At 36.5% G+C, this 21,698-nt stretch overlaps 1 protein-coding gene across 1 annotated transcript; it reads right to left on the minus strand.

The window, feature by feature from the left end:
- Positions 1-3,467: 3,467 nt before the first annotated feature.
- ahcy (adenosylhomocysteinase) lies at positions 3,468-21,366 on the minus strand. The gene is made up of 10 exons (XM_053498997.1): positions 21,227-21,366; positions 17,116-17,306; positions 13,411-13,486; positions 12,708-12,860; positions 12,039-12,151; positions 11,103-11,310; positions 10,909-10,996; positions 8,908-9,025; positions 8,057-8,251; positions 3,468-3,706 (listed from the first exon to the last, which is right to left on the minus strand). The coding sequence occupies exons 1-10, from the start codon at positions 21,252-21,254 to the stop codon at positions 3,575-3,577; spliced, it is 1,302 nt and encodes a 433-aa protein (XP_053354972.1). The 5' UTR covers positions 21,255-21,366; the 3' UTR covers positions 3,468-3,574.
- Between the last annotated feature and the right edge of the window lie 332 nt (positions 21,367-21,698).

Genomic DNA, 21,698 nt, shown 5'->3' on the forward strand with positions numbered 1-21,698 from the left:
AAGGCTGTAAAGGCATTGATTGGCTGCAAAGTTGGTGGCGTTTTGCTTCCATCATGCAAGTGTGCAGGGGTGGACATTTGTCATGTCTCTCAAATATTTCTTTAGCTCTTCTTTGAGATGTCTCCATTGTTTTCTCTTTCCTCTTAATTAAAGGATGCAGACTGCAGCACAATTAAAATATTCTGCTTTTTTTTTCCTTAACAGCCATGCAAAATAGAGCCATGACATTCACTGCGGGTCATTCATTTGTGTTATGATCCATTAGAGTGGTGAGTGAGCGGGATGTCGGGAGCCCGAGCTGAGATATTGCCTATGTATTTACAAATTCTAAAAGTTAACAGTTAAAAAATTTATCTTAAAAGAATGTTTTGCAGCTTACCTTTACTAATATCTTGTATCTTGTTATAATGTGAAATTTAAATAATTTTAAATGATGTAAATAATTTTACTTAAGATAAATAATGTGGACTCTGTTAAAATAAAGAAAAAAAGAAAAACGAATATCCAAATAAAAAATTTAAACCAAATCTACCAGCGAATATACTAATGTCTCCCGTCATTTCAGTTTATTCCAGTTACTTGGTTTCTCCTTGTGCCAGCAGGACACTCCTAATTAGCTGCATCTGTGTTGAATTAACACGGCTCTACTGTACATATCTATTTTAACCTGACTCAGGTTGCAGTAAACTAGATCGTCTCCTTCACATTGTGTTTGAAATTTCAAGCCATATGCCTGTTGGCTATATTTGTATGTGATGGAAGACGAAACTTGAAATTTATTATAGCATCTATAAAGACAGCCTTCGTGCTTTCAGTGTGGAACTAGCCAAAGCTAGACAGACCTTCTTCTCAAACAATATAAACAGCAACATAAGCAACACTCTTTTTGCTACTGTTGAGAGACTAACAAACCCACCAAGTCAGATCCCCATTGAAATGCTTTCCGACAGCAAATGCAATGAGTTTGCTTCCTTTTTCTCTGAGAAAATCAGTAATATTAGAAGGGCTATTAACACATCAAGTTGTGCACGGATCATAAAAACCTCACAAAACTGATGTTACTATGTCTCTCTTTCAAGCAATTGATAGCAAAATCTTGAAAGAAACAGTACAGCACCTCAAATCGTCAACCTGTGACCTAGACACACTTCCCACATCTTTTCTCAAAAGTGTGTTGAACAGTTTAGAAACAGATCTATTAGAAGTGGTGAACACCTGACTTCTTTCTGGGACTTTTCCAAACTCTCTAAAAACTGCAGTTGTTAAGCCACTTCTAAAAAAGAATAATCTTGATAATTCCATATTAAATAACTACAGACCAATTTTAAATCTTCCTTTTATAGGCAAGATTATTGAAAAGGTTGTTTTTTATCAGGTGAACAACCACTTAAACGCAAGTGGATACCTAGACAGTTTTCAATCTGGTTTCCGAGGACATCAGAGTACAGAAACAGCGCTCAAAGATAATAAATGATATTCGTTTAAATTCTGACTCCGGCAAAATATTAGTGTCATACTTAGAAGGGAGAGGTTATTATGTGAGTATAGGAGAGCACAAGTCTAAGTAAATGTCCATGAAATGCGGAGTCCCACAAGGTTAAATTCTTGCACCGCTCCTGTTTAGCTTGTATATGCTGCCACAAGTCAGATAATGAGAAAGAACCAAATTGCCTATCACAGCTATGCTGATGATACCCAGCTTTACCTAGCCTTATCTCCAAATAATTATAGCCCCATAGACTCCCTCTGGCAATGCATTGATAAAATTAACAATTGGATGTTTCAGAATTTTCTTAAATTAAACAAGGAGAAAACTGAAGTCATTGCATTTGGAAACAAAGATGAAGCTCTGAAGATGAATGCATTTCTTCACTGTAGGGGTCAGATAACTAAAAATCAAGTCAAGAATCTTGGGGTAATTCTGGAGACAGACCTTAGTTTCAGTAGTCATGTCAAAGCAGTAACTAAATCAGCATACTATCATCTCAAAAACATTGCAAGAATTAGATGTTTTGTTTCCAATCAAAACTTGGAGAAACTTGTCCATGCCTTTATTACCAGCAGGGTGGATTATTGTAATGGTCTCCTCACCGGCCTTCCCAAGAAGACCATTAGACAGCTGCAGCTCATCCAGAACGCTGCTGCCAGGATTCTGACTAGAATAGTTATTCCTATTATTTTCTATTTCATTTTATGATCATTTTCTTTCCTTTTATGTAAAGCACTTTGAATTACCATTGTGTATGAAATGTGCTATACAAATAAACTTGCCTTGCCTTTTTGAGTACCTGACCCTGCCTGTTTTTTGCATGCCTTTAGCCTGTTCCATTGGTAATCCTGTCTGCACAAGTATACATATACTCTCTGGATATCTGACCCTTTGACTGATGTGTGGTCAGATTAGTGTTTTTGGATTTCTAGTTTTTCACCAGTTTCCTAATTTCCTTGTGAGCGTGCCCTGTTAGTACCCTGACTCGCTCTTGACAATTTCTTTTTTACAACATCAGAAGAATCCACTCATTTCTTTCTTCATAGGCTACTCAGGCGCTTGTTATTTTAATACTGGACGACTGCAACTCACTCCTGGCATGTCTGCCTCTGTCCACAATTCGTCCTCTACAGCTGATCCAGAATGCACGTCTAATTTTTAACCTTCCCAAAGTTCTCCCACACCACCCCACTTTTCCGCTCCCAGTTTCTTCAATATTAGGACCATGGCTCTCCATGATTGTTCAAATCACCATCCCAATCATGTTTATCTTGCTGACTTTTGAGAGGTTTTTTATTTTTTTATGATGACCAGTATCTCTAGCTGGCAACAGGCAACCAGTTAACAAGTTAAAGGTTGGTTGCAGATGGGTTTTTCAAATGGCCAGGCATACTTCCAAAGATGTAGCAAAATGGCTTGAAAATAAAGTCAAGGTATTGAAGTGGCCCTTACCTTAATCCAACAGAAAGTCTGAAATACGTTTGACTGTTACACTAGTTACATCACAAGGAATGGGCTCAAATTCTAGCAATTTATTATAAGAAGCACTTGACCCAAATTAAACAATTTAAAAGCAATATTACCAAACCTATTGTATATAAACCTCCGACTACCTGGGAATGCGGTAAAAGAATTTCTCTACTATTATATTTTACATGCTTAAAATAGTGATCCTAACTGACCTAAAACAGGGAATATTTACTCAGATCAAAGGTGAGGAATTATGAAAGTTTAGATGTATTTGGCTGAGGTGTACGTATAGTACTAAGTAACACCTTATACTAAGTAAAAGTAAACATATAGTAGTAATATATGTATATAACTAAGTAATATATGTAGTAACTATATCTAAAAAAATCCATTGTAACAAAATATATTTAACGGCAAAGTGACAGAAAATCCATGAAAATGAAATTGGATTATGAAAGAGATTTGTTCAGACTTTGTTGCTCATATTAAGAGTGAGAAACACAAGAGATTGTGGGGGTATCCAGAATTATATATTTATTAGAATGCAGGCACAGAAAACACTGGTGGACTGTGCATTACTCTGACCATGAATGTAAACCAACTGGCAGATGCTTCTCAGTAGCGATAATGGTCTGGTTTGAAAGGACCCTCACAAGGTAGGCCCAGGTATTTGGCTTGATCATCTGTAAGCTTTGTCAGTTTGACACCAAGTTTGTCCAAGTGGGCAGCAGCTACCTCCTCATCCAGCTAAATTTATAGGGAAAGCAAAAATACAGATTAAAATTAGTCAAAATCTGCTCATCAATTCAATGCATGTCTTTACAAACAATGCTTTGACTCTAACAGACAAACGAAAATGTATTGCCATATGGTATTGTAACAAGTACTATTTCTACATGAGAATATACAGAATAACAAAAGTACTCTGCTTGAGTTGTGGCCATGGGTATATAATTTGGGTAGAAGTAAAAATTCTAATAATGCAATTTATGTCAAAACTGTGCAAATAACTAATAGTCCATGATGACTAATTACAATTCTTGAGCTTTAGGTATGAAGACTAGGGCCATCAAAACATCTACCACAGGTATCATATATTTATTACACAATATTTAAATAAGATCTTGTATTTTTTTGTATACAAAATGGTGATGGCTTTATAATTCAATTCAATTTTATTTGTATAGCGCTTTTAGCAATTTTCATTGCCGCAAAGCAGCTTTACACAGTCAAAAGAATTATTTAAGTTTGTATGAAATGTGAATTTGTATGAATCAAAATGGTCAGTTTGTCCCTGTTGGTCAGTTTATAAGATTGTTTGAATATGGGCCACAGCCTTTTGTTTTCAGTTGAGCAGACAGAGGGCAGCAGGCAACCAATAGTAACAAGTATTGAGCTCCACCTGTGGCTTATTATGCAGCCTATTGATGTGTGCCTTGTCTTGTTTTTGCAGATCGCAAGAGGTTTGTTCCATTCATTCACAAAAAAAAAACACATAACATTTAGAATATAACAAAATGAAAGATGGCCAATTAAACATTAGCTCTCCATTATAAAAAGCTTTCAGTGGTGTAATATAAGAGGTGATTGGTCTAAAGTATAATAATTTAATTGTTATACTGTTAAAGGTTGTTAAAGAAACCTTGTTAGATTTGGAGGGGGGTGGGGAAAGCACTGCATCTCATGAGTAGCAGGGTAATAGGTATTAATAAATTGGAAGTCTGAATTATTATTATTATTGTCTAAAGTCGACATTTAAGAGTATTACTCTGAGGAAAAGACAAAGAAAAAAAAAAGACTTCCACAAGAATTAGTTAAATCATGTTCATTACAATATCCTTACTCAATTGCTGTATTGTCGTATGTTTTTACATTACACCTAGATATTCAAGTTTTGTAATAAAGGTGTGTGTACCATGAAATATAATCCTGCTGGCACCCGTGTGTATGTGGAGCACATGACATAATATATATATAAAGTTTCATTGGTAAGATGTTGCATGGTAATTGCTAATAAAGCAATATTACATGAAAGGGAGTGCTATTGTGCTTTTATATCAGCATGGCTGTGATGTGGCATAAGAGTGCATCAGGATATCTGGCAACACTTCTCAGATGTTCTAAATAGGAGGCCACTGTACCACTCTCCGGCAGCTGTCAGCAACATGCATGTGGATTGACTGGGTTATATATGCACATACCTGTTATCTAAATGATGACATTTGCATTTACTAATGCATGTGAACACTCTTATGCACGGTTCTCAGCAATTAATTTATGCATTTTCTTATTATATGCATCTCACCCAAGTGCATAACTGATTGCTTAATGCACAGTGTAGGTTCAACAATTAATAAAATAATTAAACTTTACAAATTAACTTATGTAAAGTTTAATTTACATTCATATAATAAAGTGTCAGTAAGATGCATGTAAAAGCTTAAAAACAGTTATATAAACTTAAAACACACACTTTTAATGTTTATGATATGTGGTACTTATTCTTAAGTGTATAGGCTAAATAATAACAGTTAATTTCAGGCAGGTTATGAAAATTAAAGTAATGCCTACAAACTAGCAGCTTAGGAATACCAGTTTGCCTTCCATCAGATTTAATAAAAAAATAAATAAATAAACAAAATAAAATAAAAAAAATAAATAAATAAATTTTTGATCTGTCTGATCTGTATTTTTGAGTTTACACCTCATGTTGTATAAACTTTCACCTCTAGAAGTTATTTCTGCATGCAAGGGAGGTGATTTTAAGTTAGGCTTTCCAGCCATGAGTATTTTTTTCATTGCAATAAAAAACTGAAAGTAAAGTGTAAAAGGTAAATTTTTAAACACATTATACAAAACAAGATGACATGTGAGGAAAGCATTTTTAATCTAACTGGCATAATACCCTAGAATCAGAATAAGGATTTTGTGGTGGCAGGGACATGATCAAGCACTACTTTGCAAAGAAAGCAAGAATGTTGTAAGAAAGAACACCCAGCTGAAGAGAATGTGGCTGGTTTACAGTCACTGTCCAGACCAAAAGTGCAACCAATTGAATGTCAGCAAAATTTGAGCTTGGGCAAAAAAAATAAATAAAAATAATAATAATAATAATAATAAATAAAACCCAAGTCTAGTTCAGTGAGAACAACGGTTCCAAAGAGGCCAAAAAGGATTAAGCTTTCATGCAATGGCAAAATGACCCTGACTCCAGATCCCTTCAGATGCAAATTAGCACAATAAGACATTTGAAAGATGTATGACTAGTGGTGGGCAAAGAAGGCTGAGAAAATTCAATGCTTTGCTAACATCAATAACTTGAAGCTGTTCTTTAGCTCCATTAAGACAGTGTTTGAGTTAAACGACAAATGACAATACTATGAACTATCCAATAACATTTATTAATGACAGCTGTCAGGCTTCCAAAAAAATCACTTTCCATACCTCTGTAATCACCAAAACTTTTACACGCCCCCTCTCCACAATAAGAGCTCTCATTTTCTCCCCGTAGAATATTGCATACATACTTTTTATACAAGTAGTTATTAAAATAAACTGAATATATGGAACATAACAGGCTGCAGTCTAGTTCATCCCTTTTGCTGCCCACTGATTCACATGGTCTAAGAACAAGGAGGGTATTAAACAAAAGGTGGACGGAAGATTTTATCCAACTTCTCAATGAGGCATCCACAGTTGATCAAGCTTCACTTGACAAAATTCCACCAAAAAAATTGAGGAAAATTTAGGTTTACAAACCTTCATCCTCAGGAAGTCAGGAAACCCATCAAGCAGATAAGCTTGATGGCACTAAGCGAAGACGGAATCTCACTGATAAGGCACTCAGTGATCAATTGCGGACAGCCTTCAACGTCATCAGCAATCTGACAAAAGCCTTTGACACCATTAAGTGTATGTGAATCATCCTGAGAAAATTAGGTTGTCCACAGAAGTTTACCATACACATCTAGATGATTTTTGTTAACATGATTGGACAAGTACTCTTAAGGCTGAGCTATCTGAAAACTTCGCCATCCTTAATGGTGTAAAGCAAGGCTGTGTAATGTACTTGCCTCAGAACTGAGTCATGTGTCTAAAGACCTGTACAAGGCAGCTCTCTTCCTCAAACCTAAATTACTATCAGCAATATCCAGCTAAAAAAGATGAATAGCTTTAAGTACCTGGGCAATACTTGCAGGCCCAACTCTGCTAGATGGCTCCCAAAATAAACAAAACCCCACCAATTGGGTGGTCCTTAATGGACAGTGTCAAGCTGAATATCAGGTGAGCTGACAAAACCACAGCTTTGCTTGAGCAAGCTACCTCTGATAGGTTGTGATGGCACTATCTGGGCAAGACGGCAGCAGTGCATGTGGAAGCTGACTGGTGCCAGCACCTAGCCGCTGCACACTAGCAACGACATGGGGCAGCACCTGCTCCAAGCAACCCAACTGGTGGCCCTCCTTGTCCTATCTGCACAGCCACAAATGTGCCTCAGCATTTAAGATATCTGTGGGCATGCAAATGAGTCAAGTCATCTGCAGGCAGCAATTGGCTTCTGAGCACAGTGTTTATCTTCCACAGTTCTCACAAGACAATAAAGAATAATTCAAATAGTGGATTACTTGTTTCAATAATTGGTAGATTATTATGTCAAAATGGCATCTAGTGGCAAACTTGGTTAATTCACCATAAGCAGCTTCCATCTCATTTAAAATAAAAAAAAACAGCCAAAAAAAAATAACTGGGTATAATTAACAGATACGTTTCTGACTTTTGTTATTACAAGGTGTACACAATTGTGAAATGTAAAGCAGAATTATCTATCTATCCACCATCTATACTGCCACAGGCGGCCTGGAGCCTAACTTAGTGAACTTGAAATACTCCGTGGATGGGGTGACCATCCCTTGCATGGCACAAACCCATACAGATTATACAATTTGGTGAATTAGAAAAGAAAACTGGTGTACCCAGATGAAATCCAGCAAAAACACTGAAACACACACCTGGAGGTATGCTCCCCCACCCCCCCACTCCCACCTGGAGGTACACAACTCCCATCTGTACAATTAGGGGGAGAAAAAAAAAAGTTACCTTTTTGGGCAAGAAGTACACACCAACTGTGTATTTGCTAGTATTGGTCCAGAGCTCAATTTGGGCAAGAACTTGATTGGAAAAAGAGTTGCTCATTACAAAACTTGGGTGACCCATTGCACATCCCAGGTTCACCAGTCGCCCTTCGGCTAAGACAATAACATGCCGTCCATTCTTCAAGAGGTAACGATCAACCTGGTTTGAGAGAAGGACAGAATTATGAGAGGATCCAAATATGCCAAATTATTAAACGATTATTGATTATTGGGTTTAATATTAAGTATAATCAATTAATCATTAACTAAATATTCTATTCTAAAGAAACTATTGTCATAAAAACAATAGATAACAGGTTTTTGAAAATGGACTGTCCACAATACCATTTCTGTATTTTCCCATTTATTTATTTACTTTTAGTGATTGTAGTAATGCCACCTTTTGGCCACCACTGTCCCTCAAGAAAAGTAGAAGTCCTACAAACATTCACCCACGAATTTAACCTAGAAACCTAGGTGTTTGTCATATCTTCAACATATAATTAAGCAAAAATTAAAATTTTGCCTATGTCAACATTTCTGCAGATATACAGTATGGTATGCATGAACTATTTTTTTCAAAATTTTAATATGGCATCAGTTTTTTTATTTGGTTCTTGACCCAGCAGACTTAGTTCTTGTTTTAATATAAAAATGCAAGCATAGATGATGTTGGTTCTTGTGCTTAGACTAAATTGTGGTTACTTTAATGTTTTTGTAAGCATTGTTATTTAATAAACAAGAATATATTATTATTTGTAGACTGTTGTCTGACTAGGTTACTACTCATGATTATAATAAACATCAATCTCGTACCTGAGGTTTAACATTGATTTTCTCTGCAGCATTTTCACTGAGCCATTTCATGTCGATCTCACAATCAAAATGGCCAATGTTGCAAACAATGGCATCATCTTTCATCTGTTCAAAATGCCTGTGAATAAATTATAACAATTAAATCAGTCACAAATAGCATTTTACATAGTAGGTACTTGTAATAGATAGATACTATAATTAAAATAAAAAAAAATAAAATTTTGGGTTCATGTCCAGGACTCCCAGACTCTCAGGCAACTCCCAAGACCTTAATCCCATTGAGAACTTGCGGTCAATCCTCAAGAGGCAGGTGGACAAACAAAAACCCACAAATTCTGACAAACTCCAAGCACCGATTATGTGACACAAGCCCTCAGTCAGGTGTGGCTTAGAAGTTGATCGACAACATGCTAGGGCAAATTACAGAGGTCTTGAAAAAGAAGAGTCAACTGCAAATATTGACTCGTTAAATAAACTTAATGTAATTGTCAATAAAAGATTGACACTTATGAAATGCTTGTAAGTATATTTCAATATACCTTAGCAACATTTGACAAAAATATTTAAAAACAAGCAGCAGACTTAATAGTTATTAATACTTATTAATATAATAAAATTAACAGTCCTGTCATTCTCAAGCCACCGCTTGAATGTGACATTTGGTCCCTTTCAGCCTTCAAAATAAATATAGAATGATTACTTAGCATTTTTTATGCAAATGTGAACACTTCAAACAATCTCAGACCCCTCTGAAACAAACTGAACTAAGGTCAAAAAAATAAGTTAATTGTATTTATTTATGTATTTATTTTTAATTTTTTTTATCTTTCATTTGTTATTTGAATATTTTTTTAGGCTTTTTTGGTTTGTTTTCACTAATTTTTGTGAATATCAGACAAGCTGTTCTGAGTATTTCTAAAGCCGCTGATCTACTGAGATTTTTATGCACAACTCTAGGGTTTACAAAGAATGATCAAATGGTCAAAAAAAGATCAAATCCCCAGTGAGCATTAGTTATCTGGACAAAAATAACTTGTTGATGCCAGAGGTCAGGGGAGAATGGCCAGAATGATTCGAGCTGATTGAAAGGCAACATTAACTCGAATATCATCAGTGGGCTTAAAGGATCTCTGAATGTACTAATATTCAGTACAACAGTGCTCACTCTTGTGTTAATATTGCTTAGATAACTAGCTACAAAATTATCTAAATAAAATGTATAACAAAGTAGACTAACTTTTTGTCAACTTATTTTTATAATTCCTGTATATACAGTAACTCCTGTGACCCCACTGGTTAGCAGTCCTTTCTCATCCCATTTAAACCATTCACAGTACTGTAGCAACCACACACATGTTTAAATTGGTTTGGTAAAGTTAAGTAAATAAATAACTACTTTTTAAACAAAAGCTGGTGACCATTTTTATCTTAAATGGACAAGACATTATCAGTCTTTTTAGCCAGTGCTTAATTATGTCCTATGATGCTGCATATCCAAGGCCAAGGGCTTAACTTTGAAACAACAGGAGTGTTGATCTCTCTACCCATGAAGGGAGTGTCTGAGGACATTTGTCATTATAATTACATTTTTGCGGGGGTTCTGCTGGCCGGTTGTATTTATGCACAATTATTATTTTATTATTTATTTTATTATTATTTATGCAGTAATTATGCGTAGGGCACTGGTGGCTCAGTGGTAGGTGTTTCGCCTGCCATGCGGAAGGCCCGGGTTCAATTCCCAGCCAGTGCCCTAACCCCAGCCACTGGATGCAGTGCTGATACCAAGCCCGGATAAAACAGGAGGGTTGCGCCAGGAGGGGCATCCGGCGTAAAAACCTGTGCCAAGTTGTAGTGCGGACTGGGTATTCCGCTGTGGCGACCCCTTGCTGGGAGCAGCCGAAAGACCACCATTATTTATAATTATGGCCCCTGGAAATAAGACTGCATGCACAACCATGTCAGTATGTAGATTTATGTTTATGGCTATGTCTTATCACATACCTGCCCAAAATTATATCTTTACAGCCAGTAGTTGTAACAAAAATGTTTCCCTCCTTGCAGGCCTCATCCATTGTTGTCACTTCATAGCCTGTAAAGCCATTCAAATCCATTTTAACAAACACAGCATTTCTGTTCATGTCCCTTGCAATATAAACAATTCTATATACTTTACGACAAATAAGTAAAATATGTACCTTCCATTGCAGCCTGTAGGGCATTGATGGGGTCAATTTCTGTGACTATGACTCTGGCACCAAAGCCTCGAAGAGCCTGAACACACCCTTTACCAACATCACCATATCCAGCTACCACAGCCACTTTACCGGCAATCATTACATCAGTCGCCCTCTTGATTCCATCAATCAGGGATTCTCGGCAGCCATACAAATTATCAAATTTACTCTGTGCAAAAAAAAGAAATAAAAGTAGACCAATTATGCAAAATCCACTTTTTCTTAATTTTTGGACATTCATGTGGCTCTCCATAAAATAAACATGCTGATTAGAATGTTACATTTGTGGTGTTTATTTTTTAAAACGCATGAATAAAATATGATGGCACGATTGAGTAGTGGTTAGCACTGTGGCCTTACACCTCCATGGTCTGGATTCGATTCCAGTCTCTGTGTGCATGGATTTTGCATATACTTGGTGCTTGGTGGGTTTTCTCCAGGTACTTCGGTTTCCTCCCACATTCCAAAGACCTGCAGATTAGGCTAATTGGTGTTCCCAAATTGCCCGTAGCGTGTGAATGTGTGTGCGTGTGTGTATGCCCAGTGATTGTTTGGCACCCTGTCCAAAATCTACCACACCAAGTCTCCTAGGGTAGGCTCCAGACCCCCCGCGACCTGGAGCTACAGATTATACTTGGAAACTGTATGGAAAGTGTGCAACATTTTTGGCTAGGCAGCTAAATTGAAATATCCTCATAGTTACACAAGTTATATACTTACTGTCATTGTATGAATGGAGTTACCAAAGCATGGTATTGCAATGCATGGACCATTATTCTTAAGCATTTATGACCACTCAACTGTAATACGTTCCCATACATTCCTTACTTTTATGGCAAACACTAAAATAGCTATTTATGGCTAAAAACAGCTATATACAATAAAAACTGCAGGTACCTTGGTAACAGAATCGTTCACATTGATTGCAGGAATTTTTAGTTCACCGTTCTTTAGCATCTTGTAAAGATTGTGAACTCCAGTGGTGGTCTCCTCAGAAAGACCCTTAATTTCTAAAGTTCATGAAAAATACAAAACAGTTAAATTCTTAATCTGTACATTAGACAGGTAATGCTAACACAGCTATGTATACTGTTACTCATTTGTAATCAATACACACATATCAGCGTTATATTACTATGATATATATGTGTTTAAGGCATACAAATGTGAAGTGTTAGCAACTATTAGTAACTAAAATTATCTTGACCCATAATAAAAAACCTGAGCTCTCTGTGTTCCCATCACAGGCCAGACACATGTTGTAGACTACAGTAAATAATGCTTCCAAATTTTAATATATGACTGAGGCTGTGAGTGGTTATATGCTTGAGTCCAGTGTGGGGTTGGCACCCCACTAAGAGTGTCCGCAACCATGTGCCTCAGTTCCCTGGATCAGGCTCCAGACACAACCCCCCTCCCAGGACACAAGACTAATTGGTATAAAAAAAGTTAATGAATGCTGAAACGTCAACTTATTAACGTTAAAATACACTGCTGTTCCTCCATATAATCTATAATAAAAGTATTAAAAGTAAATAAAATGTTATAGATTTTTTTTTTTTATACCTGCTAAAAGCTTGGGATATTTCTGGTGCACAAGATTGGTTAGATCTCCACCATCATCCAGGATCATGTTTAGAGGTAGACCATCTTTGAAGTAGATAGTCTGTTCAATGCACCACACATATTCCTCGTCTGTCTCCCCCTTCCAAGCATACACTTCCAAAAAAAAAAAAAAAAAATGCATACATCAGTGACTTTGACATAGGTTTAAATGCAACAGTAAGCTAAAATCAAGCATAGTGCAAGATTTATTGTATAAACATTACACAGGAAATGGTTTCTACATATTTTATTTATATGGGTTCTTTAAATGGTTTGGCAACTACAAAACAATCAGTAAGGAAGAACTTGATTACACTTCTTATCGTAGCTTTGATTTTTTTTTTCTTTTGGACTTTGCTTCTGTAAAGTTCCAGATGTTGCAACAGCTCAACCATCCATTTTTGAGTTCACAATCCACAAAAACAGTTTTACAAAAGTGTTGCAAAATCTAAGAAATCCTCTACACTATCCTATAAAATGTCTACACACTTTTGCAAATGCAAGTCATATGGCTTTGGACAACATTTGTTAGGTTCAAAAGTGCATCATCACTAGCCAACAGAATGAACTTTAAACTATGATGACACAGTCCACGACAGGACAGAAAACTGCATGAAAGGCAAAGGTTGAATTTTAGGGCACATATTTTAGGGCAAAGACAAACCTGGAACCCCAGTTTTGGCGATGGCAGCAGCAGCATGGTCCTGCGTAGAAAAAATGTTACAGCTAGACCACTGAACCTGGTTGGAGAAAGGGGAGATTTGTGTGTTGTCAGAGAGGGAAATGAGAGGGGGAAGAAAGTCATTTAACCAAGTATATAAATAGTAACCTAGTTCTAGAAAATGACACTACTTCAAGTGCACTAAAAGTCAAAAGTTTGGACACACCCAATTTAATGGTCTTTCGTGATTTTTATTTTCAAAACAATACTGAAGTCCAAAATAAGCAACAATTTCCTTTAAACAGTTGATTTTAGGATGTGCTGCCACAAGTGTTCCGTGAAGCCTCCATTAACTAACTTTAAATTAACTTCTACATTCTAGAATGTAAAAAAATAAATAAGTAAAAATAAATTTAATTAAAAGGTGTTTAAAATTTTGATTTGTACTCTATTAGAGATGGGAAATAAATCGATTCATGTCACACTGAATCCGAAATATATATTTTTTTATTTTAATTTATAATAGAAAATTACTGATCAATCAGATCAACTTTGGCCGTTTCATAGCTTGATCGGCCACCGATCAATATATAACAAATAAATGACTAAAGGACTAAATACGCAAACATACAGTACTGTGCAAAAGTCTTAGGATCCATATTATATGCTGTACCAATTTTGTTATACATGTTTATCAAGTCTGTATAATTATGTACAAAATCATTTAGTATTTCCATATACCACATCAAAAATTTATAAATAACATTACAGAAGAATATATGCATGGCTGTAAAAATATATATATAGTACAAAACAGACTAGTTTTTAGATAGAAACAAAAAAACAAATGTACGCTCCTGGGATTTGCATAAAAATAGAAAGGAGCGAGTGTGACAAAGTAACCAGAAGAACCCCAGCAAGCTCAACCCCAACAGCTGATTTACTTATAGTACTGTGCAAAAGTCTTGGGGACATACAAAAATATGGCATAAGCTAAATATGCTTTTGAAAACATTTCTGCATAAAAGAAACTTCTATAAAGAGCAATAAAGAGTATTAAAATAAACAGTTAATATTTGGAGTAAAAAAAGTATTGCTTAAAATCAGGAGTTTTGGGCAGTTTTATAAGAAAGATTTGCGTAATGGTACCATCAATGGCAGCCTCGGCATAACGCTCTCTAATACTTTCTTTGTTTATTGTCTGTGTTTGTTTTCCCTAACCCAGGCATTGGCGTGGCTCGTTAGTATTTTCAAATGTAATTTTAAATAATTTTCCAATATTAAAATAAATCAGGTTTAAGTTTTTTGCCGCTCAAAATATGCATCACAACTGCCGATGTGCGACACCCGCCAGAACACTATTTATTGAACTTTTCGAGCCGCGAGCTTCGTTCTATTCGAAGTGTACTTCACAGACCCTCAGCAAAGTTACCAGCGCTGACGTCACTTCCTCTGTATTATTGATAATAAAAATTGGCTAAAGATGTACAGAGATTTATTTATTTTTTTACAAATTACTAAACTATATAATATTAAAGATTTCCTGATTTAATTAAAGTTTAAATTATTGTTTCGTATTAATATGAGATCCTAGTCGATAATAATGATAATAAATATATCATTCTCATCTCTTTTCAACACGATAACAGGATGATGTCACACAGATACAGACAGCATTGCAGGTGGTCTTTTTATTTCTTAAATACGAGGAGGACTCAAATAGACACAGAGTATTTTATTAGAAAGTAACCTTCAACTCAGTGTCTTTTTTTTCCGGATTTCAAAATATTTTTGTTGCATGGAAATAAGATTTCGTTTTACCTGTAGCAGTTCAACGATTTCATAAGTGCAACACACTATTTATTTATTTATTTTTATATACATAGCATAAAGGTAAAAAACGATATATGCAGTGTTATCTTTATTTTAGATGTCAAAATGGTTTTGCAGCTGCCTGTGTTTTCTTTTCTGTGGAAAGCGCCAGTGTGCTAGTAAAGCTCCGACAGCAAGGATTTAGAACTGCACTTTCATTAATTCAACTGGCGAATCTCCGCTTCCTGCAAAATAAAATGGATGAGCCGTTTCTTCTTAACCAGACAAAGATTTTGCACTCTCTGCTGCTCTCTGCTTCACTGAAACCTGGCTCAGTGACTCCATCCCAAATAGCAGATTACATATTTAGGGCTTCCATTTATTGTGTAATGGAGCTATCGGAGAAAATAAAAGGTGGCAGAGTTTGCTTTTTCATGAACAAAAAGGTTGGTGTACAGATGTCACAGTGCTAAATAAATACTGCAGCCCAAACCCAGAATCATTGATCATGAACTGTAAACCCTTTTGTTCACTGCGAGGATTTTCCTCTTTTATTCTGGCCGGTGTTTATATTCCACACCAGGCGAATGTAAGTGAGGCACTGCATAACCTGGCAGACTGGAAAAAATATATTCAGATTCACTTTTTATCACCCTTGGAGACTTTAACAGAGCAAATCTAGCCCATGAACTACCAAAATATAGGCAGCATATTAATTGTCCCACTGAAGAAAATAACATACTGGATCATTGCTACACAGTTCTCAAGGATGCACATCACTCTGTACCCTGGGCAGCTTTGGGACACTCTGATCACTGCTTGCTTCATCCAACCTACAGGCAGAAACTTAGAACAGTAAAGAAATGGACCAGTGTGGCAAAGCAACGGTCTTTGAAACTGCAACTAACAGCCAACCAAAACCTTCTGCACATATAACAACAAGAAGCCATGGTTCACACCCAGACTAAACACCTCAATCAGCCTAAGGAAGAAGCCTACAGAAGTGGAGACAGGGCTGTGTATAAACAGGCCAGGAAAACACAAAGGATATCAAAGTGGCTAAAAGAAGCTACATTAAATAACTGGAAAACAGGTTTAGCTAACGACCCTGCATGAGTGTGGAGAGGCCTGCAAGACATCACAAACTACAGGAGACCACCCCTCCCCGCTGACGCAAACAAAAGCCTGGCTGACGACCTCAACACCTTCTACTGCAGGTTTGAGAAAAACACCATCACACCTCACAGTTTGCGTACCGGTGAAGGTTGCACCACATCTTCCAACAATTCTGTGTTTTAACTTTAGCCCAGCCTTTAACAAGATAATCCAAGACTACCCTTCTTCTAAACTGTACCTTCTGCTATATGTCAGTAGATCACCTGACAGGCAGGAAACAGCAGGTGAGCCTGGGAGAAGTTACTTCTAGCTCACAAATAGTTAGCACTGGGGCTCCGCAAGAATGCACCCTTCCGCTATTCTTAGTGTATACTAACGACTGCACATCCAAAGACCCAGCTGTAAATCTCCTGAAATATTAACAGGAGGTGGAACGCCTTGTGCGCTGGAGCTGAACATCCTCAGAACTGTTGAGATGACAGTGGACTTTAGGAGACAGCCTTCAACACTACTGCCTCTAACAATATCCACAAACCCTGTGTCATCTGTGGAGTCTCAAGTTTCTGACCTGAAATGGGAACTCAACATCAACTCCATTCACAAGAAGGCCCAGCAGAGAATGTCTATCCTGTGCCAACTAAGGGCACACATATGCAATCTGCTGTGAAAAAGCACCAACAAGGGTTTTTGTTTAGCTGCCTCAGTGGCACAAAACATTGTAATGTCAATCCTTTTAATGTTATGGCTGATTGGTAAAATTGGTACATTTTTCCCCCTTACCTCAGCTCCAAGAGTCTTGAGGGTCTCAATAAGCACAGCCGTCTGGACAGTCATGTGCAAGCATCCAGCAATTCGAGCTCCTTTCAGCGGCTTGCTTGGCCCATAAAGCTCTCTTAACTTCATCAGGCCAGGCATCTCATTCTCAGCAATGTCAATTGCCTTACGCCCCCACTCTGCCAGGCTGATATCAGCTGAGAACAAACACAAACACACATGCTCACATACTTGCAAAATTCAAAAAACATGTTTACTTTTTAAAAGATTACCTCTGATTTTCTCATTAATTTAGTCCTAGCCAATTCCTACCCAACACTGTTAGGTTGTACTCTCAAGGCAACAATGACCCACAAGGGAGGCTGAAACCTATCACGTTTCCACCTCTAAAACACGTAACGCCAACCAACCATTTCTTTTCAAAGTGCTACTCATGCAACGTTGGGAAGTAAAACTCAAAAGAAAACACTATCCGACAATTCCTCAAAAAGGGTGTCACTATGATGTGTGGATATGCCTCTCACTTTCTATTGATGATGACAGCCAAAGAACTTGGTCTTATTACATACAAGACTTATTATTATACTAAGTATATACAGCTTTAAAGTTTTCCATCCCTAAAGAATATTCAAATGTATACAGCCATGTGAAAAAGTAAGTACGTCAAAGCTCCTTCAATTCTATATTTTTTATTGATCAGTGTGTAAATAATGTGGTCCTTAAAAACCTCAAGTGATATAAGACACAAACGTTCAATATGTGGTCATTTTTCATTCAGAAATGTGGGAAATATTAGGCCTGTATAATTGAACTAAAAAACAAACATAGTAAAAACATCACATTGCAATCATTATGACATATAGTGATTACTATTGCAATGCAATATTTAACTATTAAATGAACGATTTTGTATTTAAAGACATTTATTTAGTCCAACACCAAATAATTGGACAAATTATCTTATTGAGAGAATGTTTGCCAATATTTATTCATTACCTATGTAAAAGAAATTAATAAAAAAATTACATTATACTACATTCATTTCTAAGCATCAAACATGCAATAAACTGACGCCTTTTGAAACCAAATAATTGCATGGGTAATTAATGCTTAATTATTAATTAATTGGCATTAAGGATTTAACTGAAAAAACATTTACTAACAGATAATGTTTGTTTTGTATAATATTTCTCACGTCCATTAACTTGCACACTTGCAGTTTAGACATTGCTGAGTTTCAATTTATTAAGATCGCAGTTGACGAAATGTATGCAGTGCATATGTAAACCCAGGGTTTAGTAAATTCATTAATAAATAATAATAATACATTAAATTTAATGAATTTCATTTAAATATGTAAACATTAAAAACAATAACATTCATTCACTGTGAAGTGATTGTAACAATTAGGCTGTAAGCAAAGTTTGCACTCTTTGTTTAAACTTTTAATTTTACAAGGCTTCCTATACCAACACCCCATCATACTTCTTGAGCTTCTAACTTGGATTGCTTTCTCTATGCTTCCTCAGAATAAAGCCTTTGAGTCTTGGAACATGTTTTTAAAATATTTATCTGAATTGCAGGAGAAAATCATCAGTGTTCGAATTAAACAATTAAGAATAACCTTATCCACTTGCACAAGCAGTCAATATTGACTAGCAGCTATGCAGACATTGACATCCAAGCTACTACTTTAGCTATCCAAAGTAGCCAGGCTTCTGACATGCTTGCTGATAACTTATTAGGTGAGCTTCTACACAATTTCATAAACAAGGTTTAGTCAGCCTGCCACTTCAACATCTGGCAACAATATTTTTATAAAACCGTTCAACAGCACAAACCGTCCTCTTATTGGGAACGTTCCACAAGCATGTGGAGCGTGTGTGTTCAAGGAGTGAAAGGGCTAATCTAGGGCTGGATATTAATGAAGAATTTTTGTTACTGATACTAAATCCTTGACTTAGTTTTAACAATGAGTGTATTAAATAAATGGTGGTCTTTGTGTGTTCATGCACTACACAGTCTGTTAATATCAATAAATAAAAATGGATGAAAGCCAGAATCAGCAATACCTCTAATTATTGAGAATTATTGCTAATTTAATATAGTTCAGATTTTGATTATGCTAGCTCTTTCAAGCCATAAGCTATAAGTTGCTCTCAAACACTCCAAGCCTACAAAGTACTTTTATGCCATGATTACATGTAGCAGGGTATTTTTTAAAATGCAGATTTTTCTACTTCATTTCTTAAACAGTCAGCTTAGTACATTCAGGCAACTCGGTTCATTTATGTCATGTGCGAGTAACATATGCGTGTGTATATACAAGCATGTTAAAAGACCAGTAAGCAACATCACTACTTTACTGTATGCAAGTCCACTATTGCAAAAATAGCCTCATAAACATTTGACACCAAATCAAGAAGACTAACACACCGACAATGACATCATCGGCACACATGGTGATGTTACAACGAGCCAAAATCGCCGTTTGCCCTGTCCCACTGAAACCACTGAAAACAGAGTTTTGGAAAATCTTTACTTTGGACGGAGGACGACTAAAACGGTGTTTGCGTGTAGACGAAAGGCCAAAACCGCAGATAAAATTCTCAATTTTTCAAAATACCTAGCATGGCCATAGTTTGTTAATTTTTACCCCAATTTTAAATCTACTGGTATGATTGTTTTTACTTGGCAGAGATGAGGTCTCCTAATCGTAGATTAAAGACACAGGTAAATAATTAATTATTTTTTTCTTTTTCTTATAACATTATATTTTTGTCTTTTTTGTTATGTGATCAACTTTTGTGTGAGTAGTAGATGTCCATCGCAAAATCAATTGCATGCATTTTGCAAAAAAAATAAATAATTTTTTGTTCAGTTAAGCCCATGACATGCATAGTGAAACTTGTTCAGCACAATGAGATCGCCTGGTGCCTGATCTCTCTGAGCATAGCTCATGCACACTTGCATGTACCCCTTCAGATCTCATTAAGCTGAACGATTTTCTGAGCCAATGCACATCATGGGCTCCTAATTCTAATGGCAGCAGACTCCAACCTGTGTGCTAATTTTTAAACCTTTTGAGCATTTTCATGATTTTTGTAACAAAATCAAATAAATTAATTTAATTAAATAATCCTTAGAAAAACAATAGTGACATCTGCACTATGTGACAACACTATCATAGTGCCTATGTCATAGTGCTTGGGCCATGTAAATGTGCCATCATGTACTGTACAATTTAATAGCTACTTAATTGTTGTTAGTAATTAATCAAAATATAATTTATTTTAACATCATTAACATCCCTACCCTTCTACTTATAATAAACTTGTGTTAACACACCTGGTGTTCTACATGTAATTGCACTAAAAAAAAATTCCTATTAAATAATCTTTAATACATCATTAAGTATTAGTTTCCCCTATTTGTGAAGACATTGACACCCTGTAGAATGGTCCCCTTACTTCTGGATACTGAACTTTGGACTTCTAAATCAAATGAACAAAGTCCACATATTCAAGTCTGCTGCAGGCTTAATCATTGCTTTATTACCCCTTTGTGTAAATCATACACAAAAATGAACAGATCTGTACAAAGTATACTGCTGTGGCTATTCTGTATGTAACACCTGCCAATTAGACAGAGAGCGAGAGAGGGATTAAGCAAGCGTTCGAACACAGTTGGGTTGCTCGTCTTAACAGTGCGTTAGCTTCCGTGAAACACAGCGGTGCATTATGGTACTGTGGCTTACGGGTGCCGAGCAGCTACATGCGCGATATAAAAAGACTGCAGGTTTCATCATGGCTGTCGCCACACTTTATGAGTTTCAAGATTAAAAAAAGTCTCCAGGTAACATTGATGTATTTGCACAATTCTGCTATTCATGATCACGAGAAAAGTATCCGCTAATTAAAGCGCTGTCAAAATAACCGAACATGCATTTGCATAGGTACTAAACTTAATTTACACACATACAGTAAGTGTCTGCATGCATATGGTGCATTTGTTCCACTTGAAATGATTTAATTAATTAGCTGTGAAATGCACTAGAGAGCTCCGGAAGTAAAACTGAAACTGAGGATTTCTGTACATAGTCTGTAAGGATACGAACCGACTTTGAAGGGTAGCTTGTCACACATTGTAGTTTGACTTGGAGTGAGCCGTTAGATGAGCATAAGCACCAACACGCGCCGCGGACGTGATCGAAGAGAGAAACAACCAACCCGGGACCTTGTATATAAGTAGCCAGACCCGCCTTGCTATAATATTCATGAGCGCGTGCTGCCAATCTGAGCTGCGAGCCCACAATCCTTTCCACGCCCCTTTCACTTGAAACCAGCGACGAGTGCAGTGCTTTTGATTTATAGTGAGATTTGATTCGAGCTGTTCCGCCTCTATAAGCTGATCTTTGCTTAGGTATTATTTGAACAGTGCCTTCCACAGATCCTGGGTTAATTAACAGAGCGAAGAGAAGAATAAAACATAAAATGGTATACAAAATAAAAGTACATGTATAAATAGACAGTTAAGAGAGGACAGAGCCACAGAGGGAACATTTGTCTGTCTGTCTGTCATATGTGCAG

The sequence above is a fragment of the Clarias gariepinus genome, chromosome 6 (assembly GCF_024256425.1).
Source record: "Clarias gariepinus isolate MV-2021 ecotype Netherlands chromosome 6, CGAR_prim_01v2, whole genome shotgun sequence".
Lineage (NCBI taxonomy): Eukaryota > Metazoa > Chordata > Actinopteri > Siluriformes > Clariidae > Clarias > Clarias gariepinus.

Excerpts from the sequence above, each read along its gene's own strand:
- ahcy (XM_053498997.1), bottom strand. The coding sequence starts at position 21,254 with ATGTGTGACAAGCTACCCTTCAAAGTCG. Across the intron at positions 10,997-11,102 it reads CCTACAGGCTGCAATGGAAG|GCTATGAAGTGACAACAATG; the intron begins GTACATATTTTA and ends ATGGCTTTACAG. Across the intron at positions 3,707-8,056 it reads TGTACTTCTTGCCCAAAAAG|CTGGATGAGGAGGTAGCTGC; the intron begins GTAACTTTTTTT and ends CTATAAATTTAG.